Below are 26,822 nucleotides of genomic sequence, written 5' to 3' on the forward strand. Positions count from 1 at the left end.
GCCTGGGGGCACGTGCGGCCTCACGGCGCCACGCGGCAGGAGGGACCCGGCAGGGGCGGGAGGGCCCAGAAAACCAGGAAATCCTGGGTCGACACCTAAGTTTAGCCTCCAGACCGGGAGCCCTCATCGTGTATTCAAGTTTCTTCGTAAGTTATGAATGAAAGGCGTTTCTTGTCTCCGCTCCCCGGGTCCCGGCCGCTCTGGGGGCGCTCCGTCCCACTCCAGGTCAGCCTCGGTCCCAGGACACTGCGGCCCTGTTCGTCCGACCGCTGACACCCTCGGTGTCCACCCGGAAGCAGTCCCCCACCGACCACCCAGAGCTCCCGGGAGGCCCCACCCTTGCCGAACCGGTGGGCCCGGGCTCCCTTCCCCCAGCCAGCACCCCCAGGAGGCAGCCACGCGCTGGGGCATCAGGAGGCCATGGGCCTCCACCCCCGTCTAGCACAAGGTAAGAAGGCTTCCCACTGCCGAGGGCACCAAGGTGTGAACACACACCCAGGAGTTCCCTCGGGGCCCAGGGTCCAGGTGCGGCCAAGCACAGTGCAGTGGGGGCACGGTTGGGGGGCAAGGAAGGGCAGGACCCTCGCCCGAGCCTCAGGGCACGCCCAGGGCCTGTCAGGCCACTCACAGTGGGAGGCAGGACCCTCCCCAGTGGCATTTTCCACTGTGGACAGATGCAGGCGGGGTGGATTCCCCGAGGCCGCGGGCTTGAAAGGAATTGACCCCCAGCACTCACCCCAGCGGCCCGGGCAAGGGCTTTCACACCCGACGCCGGCCCCGGTCCTGCCCGCCCGCTCTGAAGTCCCCCCGGGGAGGGCCCCAGCTCACTTACGGCGGCCAGGCCTGGCTCTGGCCGCATGGCCTAGTTGGGTGGACAGGGGTAGAGACCTTCCTGCCAGGACCAACTGCAGCTCGGAGCACACTGCCCGCCGCCCAAGTGTCCACGGAGGAGCCTGGGCTGGAAGAGGACCCCAGCCCTGGCTGCCCTGGGAGGAACCTCAGGGAAGCTGCCCCACCTCGAAGCCTGTTTCCCCAACTGTAGGACAGGCCAGTGTGTTCCTGACAGGCTCTCTTCGGCCGGCACTGAGCGCCCAGGTGCGCCCAGGTGGCTCCCAGCTTTGAGGCTCTTGGGCCACTCCCTGCCCCTCCCCCTCTGACGTGAAGGAGCCCATGTATCACACCCAGCCCAAGGGGACGGGGGCCTAAAACCAACACCAGCGGACGAACCCCGGAGGCCCCAGGGGCCGAGTGAGCCCTGCTGACGTCAGGTCCAGGCTCCACGCGTGAGGCCCTCCACCTTCGTCCGTTACGACCTTCGGGCCGCGGAGGACCGACGTCCTGGGGAGTCTAATCTTCCCTGATGAGCGCGGCCCGTTGGCAGCGGCACTGCCCACTCACTGGCTCTGGCCTCAGGGGCCCCGCGTCAGTGCTGGGCAGCGCCCACCCGGACTGTGGGGAACACCTGGACCCGCTGGGCCCACTCAGAGCCTCGGGCTCTCCCCCCACCACCCTGCAGGGCCACCCAGGTTTGGGACAGGCTGGGAGCAGCCCAGGGCCTCAGTCAGGGTGTCCCAGATGGCAACTGGGGACGGAGGCCTTGCACTCGGGATCTGGGTTCCCAGGCACAAGGCTGCCCCCAACACATTCCACCCAACTCGGATGCCTGGGGGCACGTCCTGAAGTCACCTGTCAGCTGGGCCATTCGTGTAACCTGCTGCTTGTAACAGGCACCCCTGGCGTGAGCTGCCCTGAAGGGCACCGCCTTCTCTCAGCTCCAGGAAACCCTGCCCTTGTGAAGATACAGAAGAGGCCAAACACTTTGTGCAGCAAACATCCCAGGGCTGGGTCTGCTCTAGGAGCTGCAAGACTGAGGGTTGATGACATGGGGACCCCAACCTTGTGAATGGGGCTGGGGGCTCCCAGCCAGGTGTCACTTGGCCAGAAGGCCACAGGAATGGAGTGAAGGGACCACAGGCAAACCATGCCGGCCTGCTCGCCCATGCCCCCCAGGGGTGGCGACAGGTGGGGTCCCTGCACGTCCTGGGCAAGACCCCTGTGCTGCCCGCACAGGGGGGGAAGGCTGGAACGCTCCCGCGCCCTCCCACGGCCCCCTCCCCGCTGATTTAACCTGTACTCCTTCTCCGTAATGAACTGTAACTGAGCATAGTGGCCTCTGTGAGAATCATCAAACCTAAGAGTGATCTTGGGGACCCCAGACTTGTGGTCGGCATGAGAAGTGAGGATGGACTCAGACTGTTCCCCGAATTTCACAGGAACACACCTGGGTCAGGACACGCACGCATGTCCCTGCTGTCAGCTGAGAGGGCCTAGAAGCAGCACACCGCAGCCGCGGCCGGCACACCAGCGCCCAGACCTTGGTTTCTCACACCACTTCCAACGGAAGGGAGCCGGGCTCCCTGGAGAAACGCCGACTCTCGGACAGGAGCAGGAAATGCCCGGGATGAGCCTGGAGCACCTCGTGCCAGAGAGGGAGGAAAGTGCTCGGAAACAAAACACAGCAGCCTCCGCGGATGGGTGTGTCGGGGGGACAGCGGAGCCAACCGAAGGAGCTGCCAGGGACCAGAGCTGGAGCCGGTTCAGCAACAGAACAAAGTCGTATTGGATCATGGCCCGAAGTATAAAATAAATACCCACGGGTCCAAACGGACGTAAATGAGTGAGTGATAAGGAAACGGGGGAAGAGGGAATCTGCTCTGCGGGAGAATCCACGTGGTTCTGCAGACACTCCGTCCTCGGGGAGGGGAGGGGAGCGTCCCGCCTCCTTGGGTGCGGGGTGTGCATGGCGACCTCCTTCCAGAGGACAGTGGGGAAGGGGGGAGCAGCTACACAGCGGAGAGACCTGACAGACACACCTGCGCCAGGTGACCAAGGTCAGCGTCCACGGTGCAGGTTACGTGACAGCACGCACCCCGGAGGGGACGTGATGAGACAGGCCCTTCCCCTCTGTGGTCTTCACTGAGGGACATCCTGAAAAATGCCTGACTGGTCCTCAAAACTGTCAAGGTCATTAAAGACAAGAAGGTTGGGACTTCCCATGTGGCACAGTGGTTAAGAATCTGCCTGCCAATGCAGGGGACATGGGTTCGAGCCCTGCTGTGGGAAGATCCCACATGCCGCGGAGCAACTAAGCCAGTGCACCGCAACTACTGAGCCCACGTGCTACAACTACTGAAGCCCATATGCCTAGAGCCCGTGCTCCACAACAAGAGAAGCCACCGCAATAAGAAGCCCGCGCACCGCAACTAGAGAAAGCCCGCACAGCAAGACCCAACACGGCCATAAATAAATAAATAAATAAATTTATTTATTTATTTAAAAAAAAAAAGACAAGAAGGTCTGAGAGACTGTCACAGCCCAGAGGAGCTCTGAGGGGACACAATGACTACATGCCATGTGGGGTCCTGGATGCAGTCCTGGGACAGCAGAAGAACACCAAGGAAAACTGAGGAAGTGTGAATCAACTGTGAGCTTTTAGTCAATTATCATTTTAAGCTTATTATTTATAAATCAGTGTTGGTTCCTTAATTGTGACAAACGCACACGCTGATGTAAGACGTCACAGAAAGGAAGCCGCGTGCAAGTTGCACTGGAACTGTCCGTGTTATCTCCGTCATTTTTCTATTTACATTCAAACACTGCCCTAAAATAATGTTTACTTAAACGAACAGCTCCCCAGTGCCAAGAGGCACTAGACGGGGGAACGGTGACCCCGGTCGACCGGAGGCTGGGGCTGGGAGAGCAGCTGGGCCCCCGCAGCCCCACGCGGCCCTCCTCGGGCTGCTGGCCGCGGTGTTTACACAGCTCTCTCCCCTCGCGGAGCCCCGAGCACATTTTTCAGATGAGAAAACTAAAAGCAGGGAGAGAGAGGATGCTTGACCGGGTCACATTTTTGTTCAAGAACCAGGAATGGAATGTGCATTTTGGGTTCTGGTTCTGTCGCCAAATCTCAGCTCTGCTGGCCACTCCTTGTCTGGACCTGATGTTCTGGGCGATTCCATCCTGGAACCGGCCTGGACCGACCATCTGGCTCTGCAGCCAAGGGGCCCTGGGCGTGTCCCCTGCCAACCCCGGATCCTTCCTCCTCAGAGGGGAATTCGGTAGGAGAAAGAATTATTTCAAAAAGGCAAAATGAGAGACAACACAGTAAACGACGGCGGTCCAGCAACTGTGACAGAACAGAAAGGCCCTCCAATTGCTGCCCGTTTGTCCTAAAGCTGAGGTCGTGGCCACACCTGCGCTGGCGCCTCCCAGCCAGGCCAGGCGGCCTCACCCTTGCTCGCAAACGGGCACAGCAGAGGGACGTGCTCTCCTAAAGCACACAGGACTCAGGGAGGCAGGAAGGGCCCCAAGAGGACGGCAGGTCCTGGGAGGCAGGCAGCAAAGGCAGCAGCCGCGGCTGCCGGAGACAAGCAGGAGAGCACGGAGCCCGGCGGCGGCCCGGCTGAGCGGCTCTGGCCACGCGGCGGGAGAGCAACAGTGCTGCCCACGTGCCACCGGGCTCCCGCCCCCGAGGAGGCCCCAGGGCCCCTGGCTCACGGCTGGGCCTGGGACAAGGGTGTCCAAGTCAAGACGGGCCTCTCCGGGGTCAGTGCCCAGCCCAGCCACCCACCTGCTCGTCCTCCCGCCCTGGACAAGGCGGCGGCCCCGTGGCCAGGACACTCACCGCTGGCCACCCATCTGCAGCTCCAGCAGCTTGGGCAGGGCGTCTCGCAGGGGCTGCAGGTCCCCTACCACCACCGTGGCCCTGCGCCTCTGCTCCGCCTTGCGCTCCTGCTCCGCCAGCCTTGTGGCTTCGATCTCTGAGGAAGGGGGATAAGGCGTCAGCGAGAGGGGACCCAGGAGGACAAGCGCCCGGCCGCCGCCCTCAGCGACAGAGGGTCCCGACTCCCAGCCCACAGAGCCCGAGCTCGGCCCGGACCCTGGGGGCGGGCTGGCTGCCAGCGGTCTGCTGCCCTTAATCCCGGAGGTGGCTGTTGAATTACAGGCTGATGAGGAGACGGGCTCAGGCGGGGAGCGGCCCCTGGGAAGGCCGCCGGCTGCGGGAGCGGGGCGGGCGGAGGGAGGGGCCGCACAGGCAGAGCAGCCGGCCCCTCCCGCTCTGCTTCCCTTGTGCCTCCTAGGGACACGCCCAGGAGGGAAAAAGAGGTCCCCACGGGAGACGTCAGCAGGCAGGAGGGTCCCCAACAAGGCAACAGGGTGCGAGTGGCCAGGTCCAAAGCGAGAGGAAACATGCACCGCGGGGTCTCGAGGGGGCTCCTGCACTGGTGGGGGGGGGCCTGGGAAGAGGGGTATGGGCACTGGGACAGACCCTGGGGAGGGGGCGGCGCGGCCCGGGGGCCCAGGGTGCCGAGCAGAGGGCAGGGCACGGACGAGCCACCGGGGTGAGGCTGTGGCGGCCGGCAGGGCTGCGGCCTCTACAGAGAAGGGGTTCGGCAGGGCCTGGACGGGGACGTGGCCTCAGGATCTGACTTTCATTTTAAAATGTATGTATTTCAAAATTGCTAATAAAACACGTACTCAAAGGCATGATTTCCCCAGTGTGGCTCGTGGCAAACACCAGCTCACTAGCTTGTGTGCAGACCTTGCTCCAGGGAAACTGCCTGAATCTGCGACAACTGATTTGCTGATTGTTCTGCGTTAGATTCCTTAAAAAAAAAAAAAAAAAGGCTCTGCTACTAAAAAGCTTGGAAACGAGGCTCTGATGTGATAGATTTGGGACAATCAGACTGGAGCCTGAGAGGCTCTCCTGCCTCCCAACTGCACGAGGTTTATCGGGCTATAAATAGCCAGGCTGCAGACTCTGAATCACATCTAAAAAGGGAACTGAGAGCACCTTCCTGACAAGCAGCCGACAGACGCACAGCCCAGCCGACAGAGGCCTGGAGACGCCAGCAGAGAAGCGCCAGCCACGGCCCAGGTGGCCCGGCGCGGGGCGTCTCCCTCCCGAGGGGCTGCGAGTCTGCAGCCGGTCCTTCAGGCGTTGTGGCCGCCTGGCCACCCCTCAGGGCAGGTGCAGGAGGCGATGGCGGCGGGCACGGCACCCAGAAGGGCGGTGATGACACCAGGCACGGGGCAGGCCAGGAGGACGGGGACCTGGACGGGGGCCCCACGAGTGAGGACAGACTCAGGACAGCCCACCGATTATTAGTACAAAGAACACGCGTGCACTCGGCTTGGCCCCGGTCCACCCAAGCCCCAGGAGGTGTATGAGAAGTGAGGGATGTGTAGCGACCCTTAACAGGCATTTCCAAAAGAGAACACTTTCTGGAAACAAGGTGCGTGGGAGGCCTGGCAGGAGCAGCTCGTCCCCAAGCTCGGAGTCCACCCTCGAAGGCCCGCGCCGCCCAGAGAAGCTCGGAAAGGCACCCGGACAAGCCAAGTCAGGGACACACACCCCCCAGTTGCACCCAGACTGGGAGAGTCCAGGGGACCCTCAACTCACCCCAAAGAGCTGAGCTCTGGGGACGAAGACCGCCCGTCCTCCCGGGTCCTCCTGCCCTGGGCCCCGGGCCACCCCTCCATGCCAGGGATGTTAGGATGTATAGGGTGACAATTCAGTACTCTCCATGCTGACAGGATAAACCATCTACTCAGTACCTCATCAAGCCGGGTGACTCTTCCCAGAGCCCTGGCTCCCAGGAGGGCCGAGGCAGTAGCGGGGAGTCGGGGGGGTTCAGGCAGGGGAAGGGACAGGGTGCCGGCCCGGCGCCCAAGCTGGGGGACCAGGCAAAGCAGGCCCAGCTCACAGGAGGACGGAGGCAAACGCCAGCAAGTCAGAGCCAGAGTCTTTTAGGTTCAAAGCGCGCGGGGTCCACCTAGGACGCATCCGAAGCACGCGCAAGGACAGCACAGCACAGGGACACGTGCCGGGTGGCCGCTGCAGTTGCTGCTTCAAAGGGAGAGACTACAGTCACCACAGAAGCGCCCGAAGAGTCTGACAGAATTCACTGTCCACTCAGGGTAAAGGTTACAGTGAAACCAAGAACAGAAGGAACTTCCTTAATTTGAGAGAGATCATCTACCAGAAATTCCACATCTTGTGTACATCAGGCAGACTCTCTGATGAAGCAGGCCACAGAAGGGATGGCGGACACCCCCGCCAACCTGGCCGGGCGGCTCCGAGCCCAGGGAGGGCGCGAGCGCAGCTCCCACACCGGCCTCAGGTCTGACGCAGCTCCAACTCCAACAGGGCCTGTAACTGAACCTGGGATCTAATCCCAAACCTTATTTTTTAAAAACACTAAATGTGTAAGAATAGCCAAAACATTTTTGAAAAAGAACAAGAAACAAGAGAGCTGGCCTACTGGATATTAGAGCAAATTATGAAACGAGGGAAATTCCGACAAGGAGGCGTCAGGGAGGTGGGAACTTGAAGAGCAGGCTTTGCGACCAGCCATCCTGGGTAAAGTGGAGGGCGGTCCCTCCCTCCCGCTACTCCTAAAAATTACCTATGCAAGAACTGAATACTACAAATGAGACAATTTCACTGGCGTGTGGGATGCTGAACACGTGTGGGAAATTTTTATGGGCTGAAACCTGTGTTTCTACGTGCTGCCCAGGAGGGCAGGCCAGATCCCTGAAGGCCCAGCCATCCTGGTCATTTTCTCCTTGCTTCCTGGCCCACATCTGCTAACCTGTAAGAAACCGAAGGGAAGTTCCTTATAAACAGGGCCCGAAACAGAGCTTGCATGAGGACCACTAGCCTTATGCACCGTCACGGCCTGGGGTTACTGACCCTGAGCAACGCTGGCTCACAGGACACTGACCATGGCCCAGTCCTCAGCCCGTGGAGACTGGGACCAATTCTCACCCCTTCTAGCAACACTGCAAAGGTTCCGGCCACTGCAGTACGATGAGAAGACGACATAAAACAGAGTTTGAAAAGAAAGTTGTAAAACTGTCTCTATTTTAGTAGCATGATCATTTATGCAGAAAATTCTAAGGAATCTCCAGGATAACTACCAGAACTAACACAATTTTAGCAAGGCCAGAGGATACAAGATTAATAATCATTCGTAAGTAATTAATTAATAATATAATAAATAGTAGAAAACCGGAAAATGAAGCTTTTGTGAATTTCATTTATAACAGCTTCAAAAACTGTCAAACAGCAATGAGCTTATCCAAACCCCACAAACCTAAGACCTCTGCCCTGAGAACCACGAACACTGATGACAGAAACTAAGGAGAACGTAAATAAAAGGGGAGACACCACGCTCATGGATGAAGACCCAATACTGTTAAAATGGCCATTCTCCTGAACTGACCTATAGACTCAGAGCAATCCCTGTCATTGCTATCATAGGTTGTGTTGGTGGTGGTGACGTTCAAGACATTGACAAGCCTGTGATAAAATTCATATGGAAAGGCTATGAACCTGGACCACCCAAAGCAGTCTTGAAACAGAGGACCTGGGACTTCCCTTATCTGACGCCAAGACCTGCTTCACAGCTGCACAATTGAGACAGCCTGGTACTGAGAGGCTATCTGACTTTTCACAAAGACACAAAACTGATGAGGAAAGAAAAGTCTTTACAACAAATTGTGCTGGAACTGGGAAAAAAAAAAAAAAAAAAGAAGAACCTGAACCAGGACTTCACACCACAGACAAACATTAATTCAAGATGGATTACAAACCTAAACGAAAAAGCCAAAACCGCAAAGTTTTTAGAAGAGTAGGATTTATCCGCCTGACTTGGGACTGGGCCATTTTCTTAAACAAGACGCACACTAGCCCCGTAAGGAAAAAAGACAAATCAGCCTCCTCAAAATTAAACTTCTGTTCATTAAAAAAAAAAACTGTTAAGAAATTAAATAGGCAAGTCCCAGTCTGGGAGAAAATTATTTGCAAAACACACCTGACAAGACTGGTCTCCAGGACGGAGGAACTCCTTGAGCTCACCAATAAAGAGCCCAGCAAGAGCCTCATGAAACAGACCCTGGGCCTCAGAGGGCGCCCCAATGGGCAGCAGCACGTGAAAATGCCCATCCACCATGCCAACGGGCACCTCACGCTCAGCAGCCAGGACTGCAGGGACAGACGCGCCGGCACAGCCGCGGAGGAGCCACAACTCTCCCACGTTGCTGGGGGCGTAAACGCACAGCCACAGCAGAGAGACGTCTGGCGGTTGCTTATAAAACTAAACACACACCTGCCCTATGCCCCAGCATTCCATTCCAAGTATTTACCCAAGAGAAATGAAAACATATGTCCACAAAAAGACTTGTAGAGAATGTGCATAGCAGCCTTATTCACAGCAGCTAAAAAGAGAAAACAGACCAGGTGTCCATCCATAGGAAAGTGGACACCAAACGGTACGTCCACATAAAGAAACACTTCTCAGCAACAGAAGGGTGCAGACTACGGCTACACGAAGCACGGACGAGCCCAATGCCAAGCTGAGCAGAAGAACCCAGACACAGAAAGAGCACATCCTACATGACTCCTTTTGTACGATGTCCAGAGCAGTAAAACCTAAACTCTGACCTGAAAAAGACCAGATGGCGGCTACCTCGGGGGCAGTCGGGACTGGGGAGGGGCGCGGGGCATCTCTGGGTGATGGTGATGGTCTGCACCTTGAAAGGGATTCTGGTTGTACAGGTGTAGGCATTTGTCATAAATCACTGAACAGCACACTTAAGATTTGCATTTCACTGCATGTAAACTTTACCTCAAAATAAAAACTAAAAAGAACCATAAGCAAATATTGAACTCCAGTGGAATTATTTGGGAGAAAGCGTGCTGAAGTCTGTAATTGACTTTGGAACACGTAGCTAAAACATGGGTTGGTGTTTGGATAGACAGATGAACAGACATGTGATAAAGAAGTGAGGGGCTCACTGTAAAACGTGGATGGTGGGCATAAGGACGCCCACTGTAAAATTCTTCCTACTTTTCCGTACGAAACTTTTCGTAATGAAATGCTAAGTAAAATCAACTTCGGAGATGTAGCTAAAGCTATATTCAAAGGCTGACACACAGCCTTCCATTCCTAAACAAAACATACAAAAATAAATACGCCACTAAAACAAACCTAAAGAAACCAAGAATGGGGTACTAAAACAATAGAAACTAACAATTTGGAAAACAGAAGAGTAGAAGTGACAACTAAATACAAGAACTCTTGGCATGGAAGAGACAAAATTAACCAGAAATTAGAGAAGGGGATACAAATAAAGAATGATAAACAGGATATTAAATAATGAGAAGCCAACAACTCTGCTAATAAATGTTGAAATCTGATTAGATTAGATGTTTTTATAGGAAAATGAGTGACCAAGATTAACTTAAGTAGTTAGAAAAAGACCAACCATCATGGAAGAAAACTTAAACTTCTTCAAAAAATTGTAGCCCATGGGCTTCCCTGGTGGCGCAGTGGTTGAGAGTCCACCTGCCGATACGGGGGACATGGGTTCATGCCCTGGTCCGGGAAGATCCCACATGCCGCGGAGCAGCTGGGCCTGTGAGCCATGGCCGCTGAGCCTGCGCGTCCGGAGCCTGTGCTCCACAACAGGAGAGGCCACAACAGTGAGAGGCCTGCGTACCGCGAAAAAAAAAAATTGTAGCCCAGGAACGTTCAGGGCCCCAGTGCTCCCGGCCTATTAACTTTTCCAAATCCATTTTACAAAGAATATTTTGCACAACTCCATGCTAGGGACTGTGAAAAAGAAGATGGATGAATGAATCATTTCCTTAAGAAACATCCAAAATGTGAAAGAAAACTTAAAATCAACAATTGTGGAAGAAACTGATAAATTTCTCTAAAAAATTAAAAGCATACAGTTTCTTTAAAACCATCAAGGAAAAAATAATGCAGAGGGCTTCCCTGGTGGCGCAGTGGTTGAGAGCCCGCCTGCCGATGCAGGGGACACGGGTTCGTGCCCCGGTCCGGGAAGATCCCACATGCCGCGGAGCGGCTGGGCCCGTGAGCCATGGCCACTGAGCCTGCGTGTCCAGAGCCTGTGCTCCGCAACGGGAGAGGCCACAACAGTGAGAGGCCCGCGTACCGCAAAATAAATAAATAAATAAATTTAAAAAATAATGCAAATCATGTTCTGTGTGAGAACATAAAGAAAAAGCCATTTCAAATTAATTTTAAAAGCCAACAAAACACTAAAAAGACAACTGTAAGAAAAAAATTTCAAAACAATCTTCACAAGAAAATCTTCAGAAAAACTCAGCAGATATTCAGCATCAAGAAATATAAGTATCTTTTCCAAGCAAAATTAATAAGAAGAAATCCACCCCACAGACAGGTGCTCGGAAAGGAGGGAGCCACCAACCCCCGCAGAGCGGAGGCCCGGGGTCCCCGACCCCACCAGGTGGGTGAAGAGCCGCCTCTGCTGGGGACCCTGTACTGTCACACGCCCGGAAGAGGGCCTGGAGGGACACACGCAGAACCAGAAAGTGGGAAATTTCGTAGGTATCATAAAACACCCGACCCGCACGCACTCCCTTTGCAATGCTTTCCACGGGAGAAGCAGCTTCCTGCGACGTTCCCGGTGGGGGAGGTCGGGGTTGAGGCAAGACCTTATGGACACTTGTACAGGTGACAGGGCCAGCCCCTCCCCCCACGGGGCCGCCTACTTGTCACATCGCAGGCCCCCTCCTCCAGGGCCCCAGACCACCCAAAGCGGGCTCCGAGCCAGCCCGGGACAAGGCCCCACCAGGGACAGGGCCCCACCAGGGACAAGGCCCCACCAGGGATAAGGCCGACCAGGGATAAGGCCCCGCCAGGGACAGGGCCCCGCCAGGGATAAGGCCCCGCCAGGGACAGGACCCCGCCAGGGACGGGGGAGCTTACTCTGCAGCCACCTCTCGCGCCTCAGCTTCAGCTTCTCCTTCTTGGGCAAAACAGCCTTGGCCTCGGCACCTGCGGACAGAGAACACAGGGTGAGCAGGACAAAGCCAGGAGCCCAAGGTGTGCACACAGGTGTAGCTATTCAGGGCGCCCGGCCACCACGCCTGGCCCCGGCCGCGGGACACCAGGCCCCCCAGGCAGGGCCGCGGGACACCAGGCCCCCCAGGCAGGGCCGCGGGACACCAGGCCCCCCAGGCAGGGCCGCGGGACACCAGGCGCCCCAGGCAGGGCCGCGGGACACCAGGCGCCCCAGGCAGGGCCGCGGGGCACCAGGCCCCCCAGGCAGGGCCGCGGGGCACCAGGCAGAGCGACTCCAGGCTGCCCCGCTCGCTGAGCCTTAGCTGGTTTCCCCAGAGGTAACGCGGCTTAAGCCCAGGCCACGTTCCACCCGGGGCGCATTCTGTACAGGACCCGACTGTCCCGCAGATTCCCGAGCTGATACAACACACCCATGGCGTCTAAGGAGAAACAGCGCAGAGACGAGCTCCGTCAGGGCGGCGCCCCTGGTCAGCTGGACTTGTCAGTTCAGGATCCCCTGTAAACGCCCGTAACCCGTGACTCCCACGGGGATCTAACCCCTTTCCCAAGAGTCAGATCCCACACGCTGCGGCCGTGCCTGGAGCTGGCCTGCTTTCCTCCCCACTCACCCCGACCTCTCAGCCCAGCAGGAAGGGGAGGCGCAGGGCCGTCAGTCACCCTGTGCCAGGTCGGCGGGATGCGGGCGGGTGTGCAGGAGGGTGACGGGAGGGAGGGGCTGCATGGCAGGCGCCCTGCAGGCGTCAGCGGCCGTGGGACTGTGGGTGAGGGAGGGGATGTCCCCGGGCTGGCGCGGGGCCCAACCGCCAGTGGGGTGAGGGCAGCATGTCTGGGGCAGGAGCCTTAGCAAGGGCAGCAGCGGCAGGAGGCAGCAGAGGCGCCTCACACGGGAGCCTCGCACACGCCCTCAGAGATCCAGGGAGAAGTCCTCTCTGCCTTGCTCCTGATTCTGAAATAATTTCAAAAGAAAAAAGAGCCTACGACCCGCAGAGACTGACAGAACCGTAAGCGCATGCGGCATCTGAACGAGCGGCAGGCTGGCACGCAGGTCGGGACCCTCCCCGCGCCACCCAGGACCCCTGCCCAGCAGCCCAGGAAATGGGACCCGGCACGCTGACCCTGTGAGGCCCAGGGGACTGGGGAAGCTTCAGTCTCGCGGAGGCTGCAAGCCCGAGTACCGGGGAGCCTCCGGCCCAGGGCGGCCAACAGACGCTGCCCCCAGGGGCACGGGAGGGAACAAGCGGGAACGGGCACTGCGGGGCCAGGGCACCTCAGGTCTGCTCACCTCAGCATCCCACCAGGGACCCCAAGGGCATCTGGAGGCTCCAAACGCCCAACGAGCCCAACCCCCAAGGCTGGCAAAGCCCTTCAATGGGACAGTGAGGCGCCAGGCGGACCAGCCTTAAGAAGGCGGCGGTAGCTGGGCAGGGCCACCACGTCCCCAGGGCTGCGGTCAGGGCTGCGTGAGGGCAGCACAGCTGCCCGGGGCGGTGCTCTATCCTGTCTCTGGACATCTCCAGGGCTGCAGAAGGACACGGATGTCCAGCCAAAGGAGGAGGGCCTGGCTCCACAGTGGCTTTAATGGAAGTTTTCAGACTCACAGGAGAGAGGGCCCTGTGAAGAGCCCTCGAGTGTCCTGACCGCACCCACCCGACCCTGGCACTTCAAGCCAACCCTAGATGGGCCAGCGCCCACCCTCCGGACTCTGGGACAGCAGGCACATTAAGTGCCCAGGTGTCTGAGCCAGCCCTGTGGAAGGGTCCCACCTGCGGACATGCTGCCATGCACCAAGTGCAAGCGCCCGACACACAGCGAGGCCAAACAGCTGCAGCGTCAGAGCTTGGAGCAGAGAAGTGTTCTGCTGGGCCGAGCAAGGAGACGGGTGGTCTGCGCTCAGAAGACCCCGAACTGCCCGAAAGGCTTCAGCGAAGCATTCGTTAAGGCCCCGTGGCAGAGGCGGGTGGCAGGGCATGTGATCAGCTCGTGCACAGCTCTCTGACTGGTTGATGGTGAGGTAACAGGCTGGTTAACATGTGGCACCAGGAGGTCTGGGGGCTACGTGCTCAGGGTCATCAAGTAGTTAATTTCTTCCACTTGGTGGTTTTTAGTACCTGAAAAACTCAGGAAATATGCTCAAGGTACTATTACCTGGGCACTTCAGAAAGGAGCTACGGCAGAGGATGTGCGAGAGGGGTCTGCCCACCCCCCCAAGGCCCCAGTGGGTCCCGCTCGATTACAGACACACCCCGTGAGAACGGGCCATCCAGGCTGGACGGGGGACACTCAGGGGGACGCTGGCCAGCACCAAGGAGGAAGCGGCACCACGTCGAGCCTGTCCCGTCCGCTCCCTCCTGAAGCCTGCGTATCACTTCTCTCCATCCCAGCACCAAGCCCCCTCGGACTCAGCCCGGGACAGGCCAAAGACCAGTGTCCCCCCTCAGAGGAAGGTTCTGGAATGGCAGGAGAGGAGAGGACAGAGCAGGTGCTCAGGCCACCCCACCTGGTGACAGGGGAGGAGCACCTGCCGGTGACCAGGCCTGGCCTCACCGACCTGAGAACACAGCTCCAGAAATCGCCACCCCCACGCAGGCGGCTCGGGGGGGCCTCTGTCCCTCCTAGTGGCCAGGAGGGCCTCCTGGCCAGTGTGTGGAGCACAGGACAGAGGCACTCCGTGCACCTCGTGGGAGACAACCAGGGCTAACAGCGGGCCAACGTCCCCCCAGCGGGGCCCCAGCTTCGCTGAGCTGCCCACGTGAGGGGGCCTGTCTAGACAAGGAGCAGCCTGCGGCCCCTTCCCGGGCGGCATCAGCGCCCCCAGGTCAGGGAGCACCTGCGCACCGGGATGGGTCACAGACACACAGTCCACGTGCGGACACCGGAAGAACTTTCACTTGTAATGTCGCTTCTCTCTCTTCTACAACGTGCACATCCTGCTTTTTCAACTATGAAATGTTGTATTTTACAGAAGTAATGTTAGCAGGAGGCTGGTCCCTAACTTCCAAGTTTCCGCCAGTGGCGCGCTGCGCTGCAAGGAGGGGCCCCGTGGCCATTCAGTGTGGACGACTCGGCATCCACCCAGGCACTGGCTCAGCTGCCGTGGAGCCAGGAGCTCACACAGGAGCCCAGAGCCACCGCGGAGCACAGGGCAGTAGAGCGCCCGCCCTGCCAGCGCCGCACGCAAGCGCTCCCAGGGTCTGGATCCTGGCCCACCTGAGGCCTCCTGCACCCATGACCCGAACGCCAGCAGCACAGCACAGCTGGGGCAGGGGTACACAACACACTTACCGTGTCACAGCTCCGAGGGTCAGTGTGAGCCACGGCAGGGTACAGGCCCCACCTGTCATGCTGTCGCTGGCCAGTGCCCAGGGTAGACTCAGGCGGGCCAGTGTTCACTCGTGTCTGCCCTCAGAAGAATGAAGGGGGACGAGCAGGGTGGGCCAGGCAGCTACTCTGCGGGACTGAGGGCCCAAGGTCCCACCTGTCAGTGGGAGGAGGACCACACCCCACTCTACAGCCAGGCCACTGGGGTGCCACAGAGGGGGGATGGTAACACCGGGAGCAGAGGCCCAGGCTGAGGCTCCGAGAGGGAAGTGCCGAGAGAGGCCCTGGAGCTGGGCAGGGAGGCCCCGCGTCCGCAGGGACGCTCCAGCCACTGGCAGGGACACAGGGGGCTGCTGGGCCACTCCCATCGCCCACCCTGAGCCCAGTATCCCGGCGGGCATGGGCACTTAGCAAACGTTCACCACACTACGTGGACTTCGCTTTTGCCCACAAAGACACCTCCTAAGGCCACCTGGCCTCCCCCGACGCAAGAATTCAGCCACCCCAGACTTCCTGGTGGCGCAGTGGTTGGGAGTCCGCCTGCCGATGCAGGGCACGCAGGTTCGTGCCCCGGTCTGGGAAGATCCCACATGCCGCGGAGCGGCTGCCCCCGTGGGCCATGGCCGCTGGGCCTGCGCGTCCGGGTCCTGTGCTCCACAGCGGGAGGGGCCGCGGCGGTGAGGGGCCCACGTACCCCCCCCCCAAAAAAAAGAATTCAGCCACCCCTGCACTGGCACTGGTGGGACGGGCATGGGGGTTCTCACTGTTCAGCCCAGCATGGGAAGTGGGGCAGCGGGCGGAGGGCGAGTGCTATGATGTGATTTCTTTTGTGTTATAATTCCTACTCATCCCGTGTGACACACATGTGAGCTGTGAAGACACGTTAGATGGTTCAAAATGGAGCCACAGTGGCCAATGTGAACCTCCGTGTCAGCAGTTCTGAAACGTCCGCTGCAGGACCGCGAGTGTCTTAGTGATGAACTGAGAGCATTACCTTAGATGAGAAGTTTGACGGGGCACATACGTCACTGAAACGGAAGAAACAACTGATAAAGCTAGACCCCCTTCCTGGGACAAACGCTGTTCCTTGAAGAGACCCCTGAGCCCAGCAACTGGAACCGACTCCACGCTACCGAGAGCTGTTCCAGAGGCGCTGCCCGAGGCCCCCCTGCTCAGCCGCGGGGACCTGCTGCCGGCTAAGATGCCGCCTCCTGCCCGAAGACTCTGGCAGTGGTCCGGCACCTCTCCTCTCTGACTACCTGTGTCCTGTGCTGTGCGCCATAAGCCGAGTGACCGTCCACCTCCACCCCCACGACTCTGACCTGCCCTTCCTGCTGGGCCCTGCAACAAAACAGCACAAGAACTGGGGTGCAGGGCACGCTGCGGGACACTGGGGTCCCTGTGCACCCAGCTCCTCGGCACCTTGGGCCCATCCACACACGCCTCCTCACAAGGCCACGCTGCGGCCAAATCCCCTGCACTTCCCACCAGCCGAGAGCCCGTCCAGAGCTGGGAAGAAGGCGCTGGGAAACACCCGGTCCTGCAAGCAGGAGGAGCGGCCCGAGGGCCCCAACCCTTCGCTCTCCAAACCCAGCAGGCAGGCTCCTCTGTGCCCTTCCCTGCTTCCGTCTGTCCAAAAGAACGGGCTCAACGCAGACAGAGCAAGGTGAGAAGAGCCCAGCAGTGGGGCCCTTCCTGTCCCCCAGCTGCCAGCAGGCCCAGAGCAGGGGCCCATGCCTTCCATCCTCTGGTCGAGCACACAGAGCTCAGGCCCCGCTAGTCAAGGTGGCCCTGGAGACAGTGGGCACCCCTCCCAGGGCCTCCCCCCACGGTCAGGAAGCAAGCGCCCGGGCAGCACGCGGGGTGCTCAGAGCCTGCGGCCACAGAGTACAGCGAGTACCACGCACCACGGCCAAGACCAGGAAGGCATCCTCCAGCCCCCAGACCCGCAAATGCCGCTGCCCACCGGAGACCTCCAGGACTCCCCTCAGTGGCCTCAAGAGGCCAGGGAGGCCAAGGGGAGAGTGAACCACCCGTGGCCAAAGTGGGTCTCCACGGAGCAGCAGCTCCCTCCAGGCCTTGACCTTCCTGTTCCTGTTACACTCGGGCCGGATGGACATGAGTAAAGCTTAGTAAAGCTCGAAGTGGATTATTCTGTCACAGCCCTGGCATCACAGCCCTGGCACCATAGCCCTGGCGTCACAGCCCTGGGGTCACAGCCCTGGCGTCACAGACCTGACTTGAAAGGCGGGGCAAGTCCCTCAATGGGGAGCTGCATCAGAAGTCCCTAAAGACAGCCTCTGGGAAGCGCTCGGTCCGCCTGCACCCCAAGGTCGGCCCTCCCAAGCCTCCTCTCCTCCTCCAGGCAGGACCCGCTCCAGGTTTGGGCTCAGCCTGGAGACGCAGGGACGCAGCTCTGCTGCCCTCTGCTGAGCACCTGCGTCGGAGGAAACCGAATTCTGGAGGAAACCGCAGCGGTTGGCCAACGGGGGAAAGCTCAGGCCGCAGGGAAAGGGAAGGTCAGGGCAGAGCTCTCTGCCTGGGTGGGGGAAGGGGGCGTCTCAGCAGCGCAGCCCACAGGACATGAAGGCGGGTGACCCCAAGGCCAAGTCCCTCCACTGGGGCCTCGAGGCCTGCTTGTCCACTCACCACGGTCTCCTCCCCAACCTCTTCCACCCAGAGCCCCCGCAGACGCGCTGCCACTGCCATGTCCTCCCTCCTGTCCTTCTGCTCCTGTGTCCCTAACCAAGTCCGTCCTCCACCCACTCACGTCCCCGTTTGAGTCCAGGGGCCAGGACTGCCCAGGCCAGGGTACAGGCGAACGACTGGCAACAGCGCAGGTGCTTTACCTGAGCACGGAGTGGGCTTGTTTCCCGCAGCACCACAGCACAGAGAACACAGAACTGGAGGGCGGTGCTCTGTGCGGGGCAGGATGCGGGAGCCCGGGGGGGGCGGGGGGGGCCGCCCGCCCTCCACCTGCCCTCCAGTCCGGATGCAGAGGAGCTGAGGCTGCTCCCTTGCAGGTGCAGATCTGTGGGCCGCGGGCCCAAGGCTCAGGGCGAAGCTGAGTTCTGCTGCTGGTGGGGGGCGGGGAGGCCCATCACTGCAGAGCCCAGTGGTCCCCCCACAGGAAACTCAGAGCCCCTGCCTGGAATCAGAAGGAAAACTGGGGGGCAGACCTGGTCCCAAAGGCTCCCGGAGGAAGCTAAAGAGATGCCACCAGCAAGCCCCACCCTCCCGCCCCCCCGCCCCGGGGTCAACCAGGCCCCACTGCGTCCAGGCTGCAGGGCAGGGTGTGAGCGCCGGTCTGCACTGGGAGGGGAGTCCAGCAGACATGCGTCCACCCCGGGGCGGGGAGCGGGGGAGACCCACAACCAGGCTCCTCTGGGACCACATGGACCACACAGGCACAGTGGCCAGGGACGCGGGGAGCAGTGCTATTTGCGTCTCAGCCCAGGGCAAGGACGTGCTCATCCAGGCAGACAGCGCCCTCGCCGTCACGGCCCAGCAGGTCACTGAGCAGAGCCGAGTCACCGGATGCCACTTTCCACATGACCTGCCTCTGCCCCGGGCCACCGGTCCCAGCTCAAACCCGGGGGAGTCACAAGGTCCATAGCCCAAGAGATCCAGGGCACTGGCCAATCAGGAGGCAGGTCTGAGGAACCCCAAAACGCAAGAGCAGCTGGAGAGGGCGGCGTGGGTATGGTGAAAGACACCTGCCACCGGGAACCAGGGCACCTCAGCCAGCAGAGGGCCTCGCTCAACGGGACACGTGGCCGATTACTCCTCCAGCATCACCGGGCACTTATGGAAGCCAGGCCCAGGTGCCGTTCCCCACTTTCCACGTTTACTGACTCATCTGAACCCCAAAGCAGGCGGCACTGAGGACGCAAGGACCAGTATCACCCCGTTACAGGTGAGCGGCCAGGGGCCAGAGAGCCAAGTGCCCCGCCCAAGCCCCCAGCTGCGGCTCCGGAGCACACGCCCCACAACCACCATGGCCCACCCACTTCCTCCAGTCCCCGGGGACTCTGCCAGCCGCAAGGCCGCAGAGCTCACAGCAGCCAGCGCTCTGCGCCCCGGAGCCCGGGCCCTCTCCTTCTGTAAATCGTCTTTAATTTTCTGTGTATTATGACACTCTGACATCCTTAATAAAAACAAAACAAAACACCTTTCTGGCTGCAGAGAGACTGCCTTCTGCGGGCTTTGATGAGCCTCTTCCTGAGCTGCTCTCTCTCCTGGTCACAGCCCACAGACCACCTCAGAGAAGAAAATAAACCCTTCCTTCCTCCTCTCCCTGTCCCCCTCCACACCCTGTGCTTTTCAGGCCACACCACCCAGATTTTAAGTGCCCCCTCTGACGGGAAGTGACATCTGCCCTTTCTGGCTGGCCATGCTCTCCGGGCAGCCAATGCTGTGGGAGGCGGCCTGGAATTTTGTAAAACCCCTCAGATTTAGCACGAAGGCTCAGGGGTAACTGAGGTCTGCCTGCCGCACACTGAGACAGTCCCGCAGATCAGGACCGCAAGGGCTGATCAGGAGATCTGGATGACAGCCCATCACAGCTCAGGACCGAGAGGAGATGGGGGCTTCTATGCTCCTGCAGCCGCGAGGCAGGACCCACTAGGCCCTGGGCCAGTGTCCTGAACCTGGCAGCATCAGAGACCCCTGGAGGGGGTGTGAAAACAAGGTTCCGCACGTCTGGGATGGGACCCCAGGGATGCTGGTGCTGGCCAGAAAAGCCATCAAAACATCCCGGTACACAAACCGTAAGAGGACCAACGAACACACAGAAAGTTGTTTGATCATGTGGGTCCCCAAAGGGACCTGAGAGGCCATGGCTCCGGCCCCCCCAGGCACACCCTGCCCGCCCAAACGACGGCAAGTCCCTGCGGCACCCGCCATGGGAAAGCACTCAGGCAGGTCACGCAGCCAGAGCAGCAATGTGCTCTGCGGAATCATCCCCAGAAACAGCAGGCGAGCCTGAGGCCGGGAATACGGCACCCACACATACCCCTTTGGATGTCAGCATTACTGTGGGCTGGAGGCAAACAGAATCCGCAGGTGCAGAAAGAAGCCATCCAGAACTGCCCTATCTGACCAAAAACAGAAAATTCTGAAATGAGGGCCACCACACATCCCCTCTTCCGAGGAAGTCTCATGGCCACGAGGACACCAGAGCCGGCGCCACATGGGCCTGCGTGAACCTTCCTCTATGTATTCACCACCCCCCCGAAGTTTGCCCTCGGAAGCCCACAGCATCACTGCTCTTCGCTAAGATGCTACAGAGGCCCAAGTCCTCACCACCACTTTGAGTTACTCATCACTGAGGTTTCTCCCATGTGATGTGACCTGCACACAGTAGTAGTTTGTTTTTCTCTTGTTACTCTCTCTCTGTTAGTCTAACTTGCAGGGTCCTAGCCAAGAACCTAGGAGGGTAGAGTGGAGAAGGCTTCCCTCCCTACAGCTTCAACATACAAGGAATGGCAAGGAGATTCCGATAATCTCCCCAGTGAAATAAAAAAAAATCCAAAGCAGTGATGCAAACAACATGACCTCATGAGAGATGCCTGATGTAAGCCATACCTGTGAGATAACTACAGCTTACAACCGCAACAGCTGTTTACAAACTTAGATGGAAACCCTAGAAGCCCTGCCCCGGAGGCCAGGGTGCTCCCCACAGGGCTACAGACGCTTCTATTCTCAATGGCTCATCTGTAAATGTGCAGCTCACGTGTGCGGCATGAAGCTTCTCTCCAGGAAGTGGTGGCGGTGTGGCCACCCAGGGCAGGAGAGCCGCTCCTCTCCTCCAGGAGCAGGGACGCTGGAGCTAGGAACACCACAAAGCCCCAAGTGGGGTAGGTGCAGGAGGAAAAGAGACCTCCCCCACGTGATGAGCACGTGAAGGAAAAGGGGAGCGGGGGCTGCCACGCACCCTTGTTCCCCCCTGGTTCTGACTGAGGCAAGTACGAGGATGGGAGACTCTTTTACTTCGTTTATCTGAAATAAGGAATTACCGCTGATCTGTTGAGGTGTGATAATGGCCTTGTAGGCGTGTTTACGTCTTTTCTTCTAAGAGCTCTTAAAAATACTTACTAAAGAATTCTTGAGGGAAATGCTGTTTGTTTCAAAATAACCCAGTACTGTGTGTGCTGAAAACAGAGGATGGGCACATGGACTGTCTTATACCAACTTCTGCTTAGTACATCCTTAAAATTTTCCACTAATAAAACAAATATCTTTGAAGTGCACAGGTGCACCTGCAGTCTGCTCTGACCCGTGCCCGCGAGCACGTGGAAGCGGGCCTGGCGCCCACCCCTGAGGTCCGTCCTGCCTGCTCTCACCTCTCCTGACGGAGGCGCTGCTCCTCGCGTCCACGTCCAGCTTCTGCACCAAGGCGCTGGGGTCTATCGTGGTCCCAGCAAACACACTGGCATTCATGAAGGCCCACTCCTGAAATGGAAACAGAGGAGACCTAAGACCTGCTTCAGAGTGGCTTCAGAGACCCCTCGGCGAGGGCCGGACCCCGGCTTTTCCAGAGCGGGAGCTGGAGAGGAGCCCGAGGCCACCCCAGCTCAGACCCCAGAGCTCTCAAGCCACATCCTTTCTGCAGCCTCAGTTCACCACCCAGGCCTGGATCCTGGTTGCGGGACCCTTTGAGACCAGATGCAGGATCAGTAATGATTATGAATTACACCCTCAACACTCAGAAGCCCTTGTGAGAGGAACCAGGTTTCCCCCCAAACCTCCCACCTTCCTACTGTCCCTCCCGTTTCACAGCCACTGTTCCATCTCAGCAATCTCACTGTCTCCCAGCCCCATTCATCCCACATCAAGATTTCAAAATCCTCCAGGTCACCCTGCCCATCACACTGTGCTAACCCAGACCCCATCTCCCAGGCCTGGCCGGCTCATTCGGGTCCAAGCTCCAGGACAGGGGCCTTGGAAGGGGCGTCAATAACACGAGGCGTAGGCACAACCTCTGAGCAGACACTGGCCGGGCAGCAGGCCGCCCTGGCCCGGGGGCAGCTTCCAGGAAGCGGCGCCATGGCAGGCTGGAGGTGGTGTGAGCGGAAGGCTGCACTGGCTCAGGAGTGGCCAGACAGAACGGCAAAGCCACTAGTCCCTGCGAAGGCGGGTCAAAACGTCAGCTCCCTGAACTATGAGAGCAGCCTCCCAGCCACACACACGTATCCAGCGGTAAAGGGCAGAGATCTCTGTGGCCACGGGGGCTTAAGCACAGTCGGACCAGTAAGAGGCTTGTGCTGACCCAGGCTGCCAGGCTGAAAGATAAAGACAAGAAACAGGAGCAGGGAGATGGGAGGCCGCGCACTGGCAGAGCGCGGAGCCCGAGTCACACGGCAGCCCGGAGCCAGGCCCATTAGCAAGTAACTGCCAGGTACGCAGCATCGAGCGCCCGCAGCGCCGCCACGCGCTGCCTAAGACATGCGGTCTTCAGCAACAGAGCGGGCCTGCGCAAAGAAACCGGGGAGCGAGACCCAGGCGACAGAAGCTGCTTCTGAGGGGCCAAGAGCCTCAGAGCGGCCACTGTAAATGTGCTGAGGACTGAGAGACCCTGTCCAACGAACCACAGGAAAGTATGCTGACAACATCTCACCAAACAGAGAACGTCAGGAAAAGACAGAAACCATTCAAAAACAGAAGTCTTAAATATGCTACCAGGGTATACTGCACAACACGGGATACAGCCAATGTTTTATAGTAACTATAAATGGAATATAGCCTTTAAAAATTGTGAATCACTATGCTGTACACCTGTAACCTATATAACATTGTACAGCAACTATACCTCAATTTTTTAAAAACAGAAAAAAATAAATAAAATTACAGCAATCAATTCAGTGTGGCATTGGCATAAGGATATACAAACAGATCAACAGAACATATTAGAGTCCATAAATGGACCCACACATATGTGGTCAATTGATTTTTGACAAAAGTTCCAAGATAATTTAATGGAGAACTCCAATAAATTATGTGGAAACAAAATGATATTTATATGGGGAAAAAAATGATTCTCAACTCCTACTGCATACCGTAACAAAATACATATACGTTTCTTATAATACATATTTTAATAATATATATATAAGTAAATAAAATTCTGGAGTAAAAAAGTACATTAATCAAAACGAAGAATTTCACTACAGAGATTCAAAAGTAAATCTAAGCTGGCAGAGGAAAACAATCAGTGAATATGAAGAAAGATCAATAGAAATTGTACCATGTGAAGAAAAGACGGAAAAAGAATAGAGCTTCACAGAAAAAAATGAATAGAAATAACCTTACACAACAGCCTTGCAGAAGAACAAATAGAGCCTCAGAGCACCATTCAGCGTGCCAACCTACGTACATGTAACGGAAGCACCAGAAGAAGAGAGACAGAACAGGGCAGAAAAAGTATTCGAAGAAATTATGTCTGAACACTTGCCAAAGCTGATGGAAAACCCTAACCTATACATCCAAACTCAATGAACTTCAAGTAGGATAAACAAACTCCAAACAGAACAAGCACAGAGATCTACACCAAGACACATCATAGTCAAAACGTTTAAAGGCAAAGAGAAAATCTTGAAAGCAGCAAAAAATGACTCATCACATACAAGGGAACCCCAATAAGATTAACAGCTGACTTCTCATGAGAAGCAATGGAGGCCAGAAGGCAGTGGGATAACATAAAAGTGGTGAAAGACTATAGTCAACCAAGAATTTTATATCCAGCAAAACTATCCTTCAAAGATGAAGGTAAAATAGACAGTCCCAGATAAACTAAAGCTGAGAGAATCTCTTGCTAGTAGACCTGCCTTATAAGAAATACTAATAAAGTTTTTTAGGCTGAAAGCAAATGATACCAGCTTGCATACATAACAATAACAGCACAAGGGGATAAGAGGGAATAGAGTTAAACAGTAGTGAAGATTCTGTCTTTCACTTGAATTAAGATGTAAATACTGATGTACATCGTGAGCCCCATGTCAACCAGCAAAGGACACCCACTGACAAAAAGTCTCTCCATGACCAAACTCTGCTCAGACTCCCCTGAGCTTTTCAACTAAACCTTGACTTTTCACAACACCAAAAGCACAAGCAACAAGAGAAAACAAGACAAACTGGACCTCATCAAAAGTAAAAACTTTGTGCTTCCAAGGACAATATCAAGAAAGTAAAAGGACAACCCATAGAAGTGAAAAAAACATGTGCAAACCATATATATCTGATAAGGGCTTACTATCTAGAATATATAAAGAACTCTGACAATTCAACAAAAAGACAACATAATTTTTAAATGGGCAAAGGACTTGAATAGACATTTCTCCAAAGATATACAGGCAACAAGCCCATGAAAAAAATCCTCAACATTATTCATTAGCCCTTTGGGAAATGCAAATCAAAACAATGAAATATCACCTCACATCCAGCAGGATGGCTATAATCAAAAAGACAGACGATAACAAGTGTTGGTGAGGATGTGGAGAAACTGGAACCCTCATTTACTGCTGGTGGGACTCTAAGATGGTGCAGCCATTGTGGAAAGTAATCTGGCAATTCCTCAAAAAGTTCAACATAGAGTTCCATACATCCTAGCAATTCCACTCCATGCATCCACAGAAAAATCTGTACACAGCAGTATTATCATGACAGCCAAAACTTTGAAGCAACCTAACTATCCAACTTATGAATGGATAAATAAAATGTGACATAGTCTGGTATACCCATACAATGGAATATTTTTCAGCCATGAAAAGAATAAAGACAACAAAGAAATGGATGCTACAAAAATAGTACTATAAGGATGAACTGCAAAAGCATGCCCAGTGAAAGAACCCTGACACAAAAGGCCACGTATCGTATAATTCCATTTGTATGAAACATCCAGAAGAGGCATATATATACAGAAAGCAGATTCACAGTTGCCAGAATGACTGATAATAAGTATGGGGTTTCCTTTTAGGGTGATGAAAATATTCTGAAGTCTGTAGTGATGGTTGTGCAAATCTGTGAATATACTAAGAAAAAAAAAATCCCATTAAATTGTACACTTTAAATGGGTGAGTTTTATGACATGAATTCTACCCCAGTAAAGTTTTTATGAAAACCAGGGCACTGATGCAGATCCTGGGTTCAAACATCCGCTCCTCCACGAGCAGCTGAATGTCCTTGGTAATTTATTGAAACTCTCAGCTTTTTCCTCATTTCAGCAAAATGAGGCTTGGGGCTGTTATGAAGAAGTAAAGTGCCTGGCACACAGCAAGTGCTTAACAAACACGGCTGCTCTCTTGGGCATTACTGATCCAAAGCCACAGTCCCCACAAACCAGCAAGATTTTGTCCACTGTCCGGGTGCTAGCCCCTTGGTTACAAACACCAGTAAATGCTTCCAGGAGGCTCCAGGGTCAGCACCTGGATAAACAAAACATGGTCTAACCGAACAGTGGAACACCGTTCCACCACAAAAAGGAATGAGGCACTGATATACATCATACAACCCGCAAGAGCGCTGAAAACGCTATGCTAAGTCCAAGAAGCCAAACGCAAAGGCCACGACTCCATCCATAGGAAATGCACCGAACAGAGGCAGAAAGATCAGTGGTTGCTTAGGGCTAGGTAAGATGGGGGGACGGGGGGGACTGCTACAGGGTACAGGGTCTCTTCAGTTTGCTCTTCGTTTTTTCCGTTAATCCTGGGAATTCCCTTTCCTTTCCTCGGAGCACAGCTACGATGCACAGGCATTTTTGCCATTTTCGCGCAGCATTTCTACACGTGGGGATGGGAGGTTTCTGGTCCTCCCTCGCAGAACTCCAAACGCGGAGCAAGTCAACGCCTCCCAGGCCGTCGCGCACTTGAGCAGCCGAGCCTCGGGGCCCACGGAGGCCACGACACTTCGCGGACCGGGAAGGCCCGCTGGCCGCGCGGTAAACTCCGCCGAGTCCCAGGGCGGTCCTGGGGTCGCGGGGACCCTTCGGGGGCGACAGAGGGGCGCCCACAAAGCACGCGGGGCTGGAGCCGGCCCGGGACTCCCGAGGCCGCAAAGTGTGGAGCCCCGACCCCGGCCCGCGGCCCCCTTCCCCCACCCGCAGCCCTTCCCCACTCCCACGGCCCGCGGTGTCCCCAGCTTACCTTCCCCCCGACTCCGCCAGCCGAGGCCTGCAGAGAGGCCGCCTCCCGGGCGGGGGGCGTGGGGCCGGGCGCGGCCTCCCCCGTGGGCCTCACGGCAGCCTTGTGCACCCGGGACCGCAGGCCCCTCACTTTCCCCATGTCCGCGGCGGAGACCCACAACCGGCCGGAAGCCGAAGAGCACACGCGGCACAAGCTGCCGGAAGCCGGTCCTTAGCTCTGGCGGCCCGGTGGAAACAAGAACAGTTGTGGCTGGAGTCCGCCATCCTGCCCGCGCCGGCCGCGAAGCGCCAGAGAGGAGGAAAGCGGGGCCGCAGAGGGGCGGGGCTGCGGTGTGGGGGCGGGGTCGCGCTCCTCGTCCCGCCTTGGGCTCCGCCCCGCCTCCCGGGGCAGGTGTGGCTAATTGCTGGAATCACGCAGCCTCCCTGGGATCTGGAGAATGATGGTT

At 57.1% G+C, this 26,822-nt stretch overlaps 1 protein-coding gene across 3 annotated transcripts in view; it reads right to left on the minus strand.

The window, feature by feature from the left end:
• Positions 1-26,520, minus strand: part of SLX9 (SLX9 ribosome biogenesis factor) — a 28,298-nt gene extending 1,778 nt beyond the window's left edge. For 2 of the 3 annotated variants that reach the window (XM_082839540.1, XM_082839539.1), the window contains exons 1-4: positions 26,378-26,520; positions 21,584-21,692; positions 11,826-11,894; positions 4,685-4,820 (exon numbers count right to left, since the gene is read on the minus strand). In XM_082839540.1, the coding sequence (XP_082695666.1) occupies positions 4,685-4,820; positions 11,826-11,894; positions 21,584-21,692; positions 26,378-26,515 (452 nt within the window). In that variant the 5' untranslated portion in view covers positions 26,516-26,520. Of the gene's footprint in view, positions 1-2,281; positions 2,328-4,684; positions 4,821-11,825; positions 11,895-21,583; positions 21,693-26,377 lie in introns of all 3 variants that reach the window. The other variant, XM_082839541.1, reaches the window with a different exon arrangement.
• Positions 26,521-26,822: the final 302 nt, after the last annotated feature.

The sequence above is a fragment of the Leucopleurus acutus genome, assembly GCF_964270905.1.
Source record: "Leucopleurus acutus genome assembly, chromosome: 5".
Classification (NCBI taxonomy): Eukaryota; Metazoa; Chordata; class Mammalia; order Artiodactyla; family Delphinidae; genus Leucopleurus; species Leucopleurus acutus.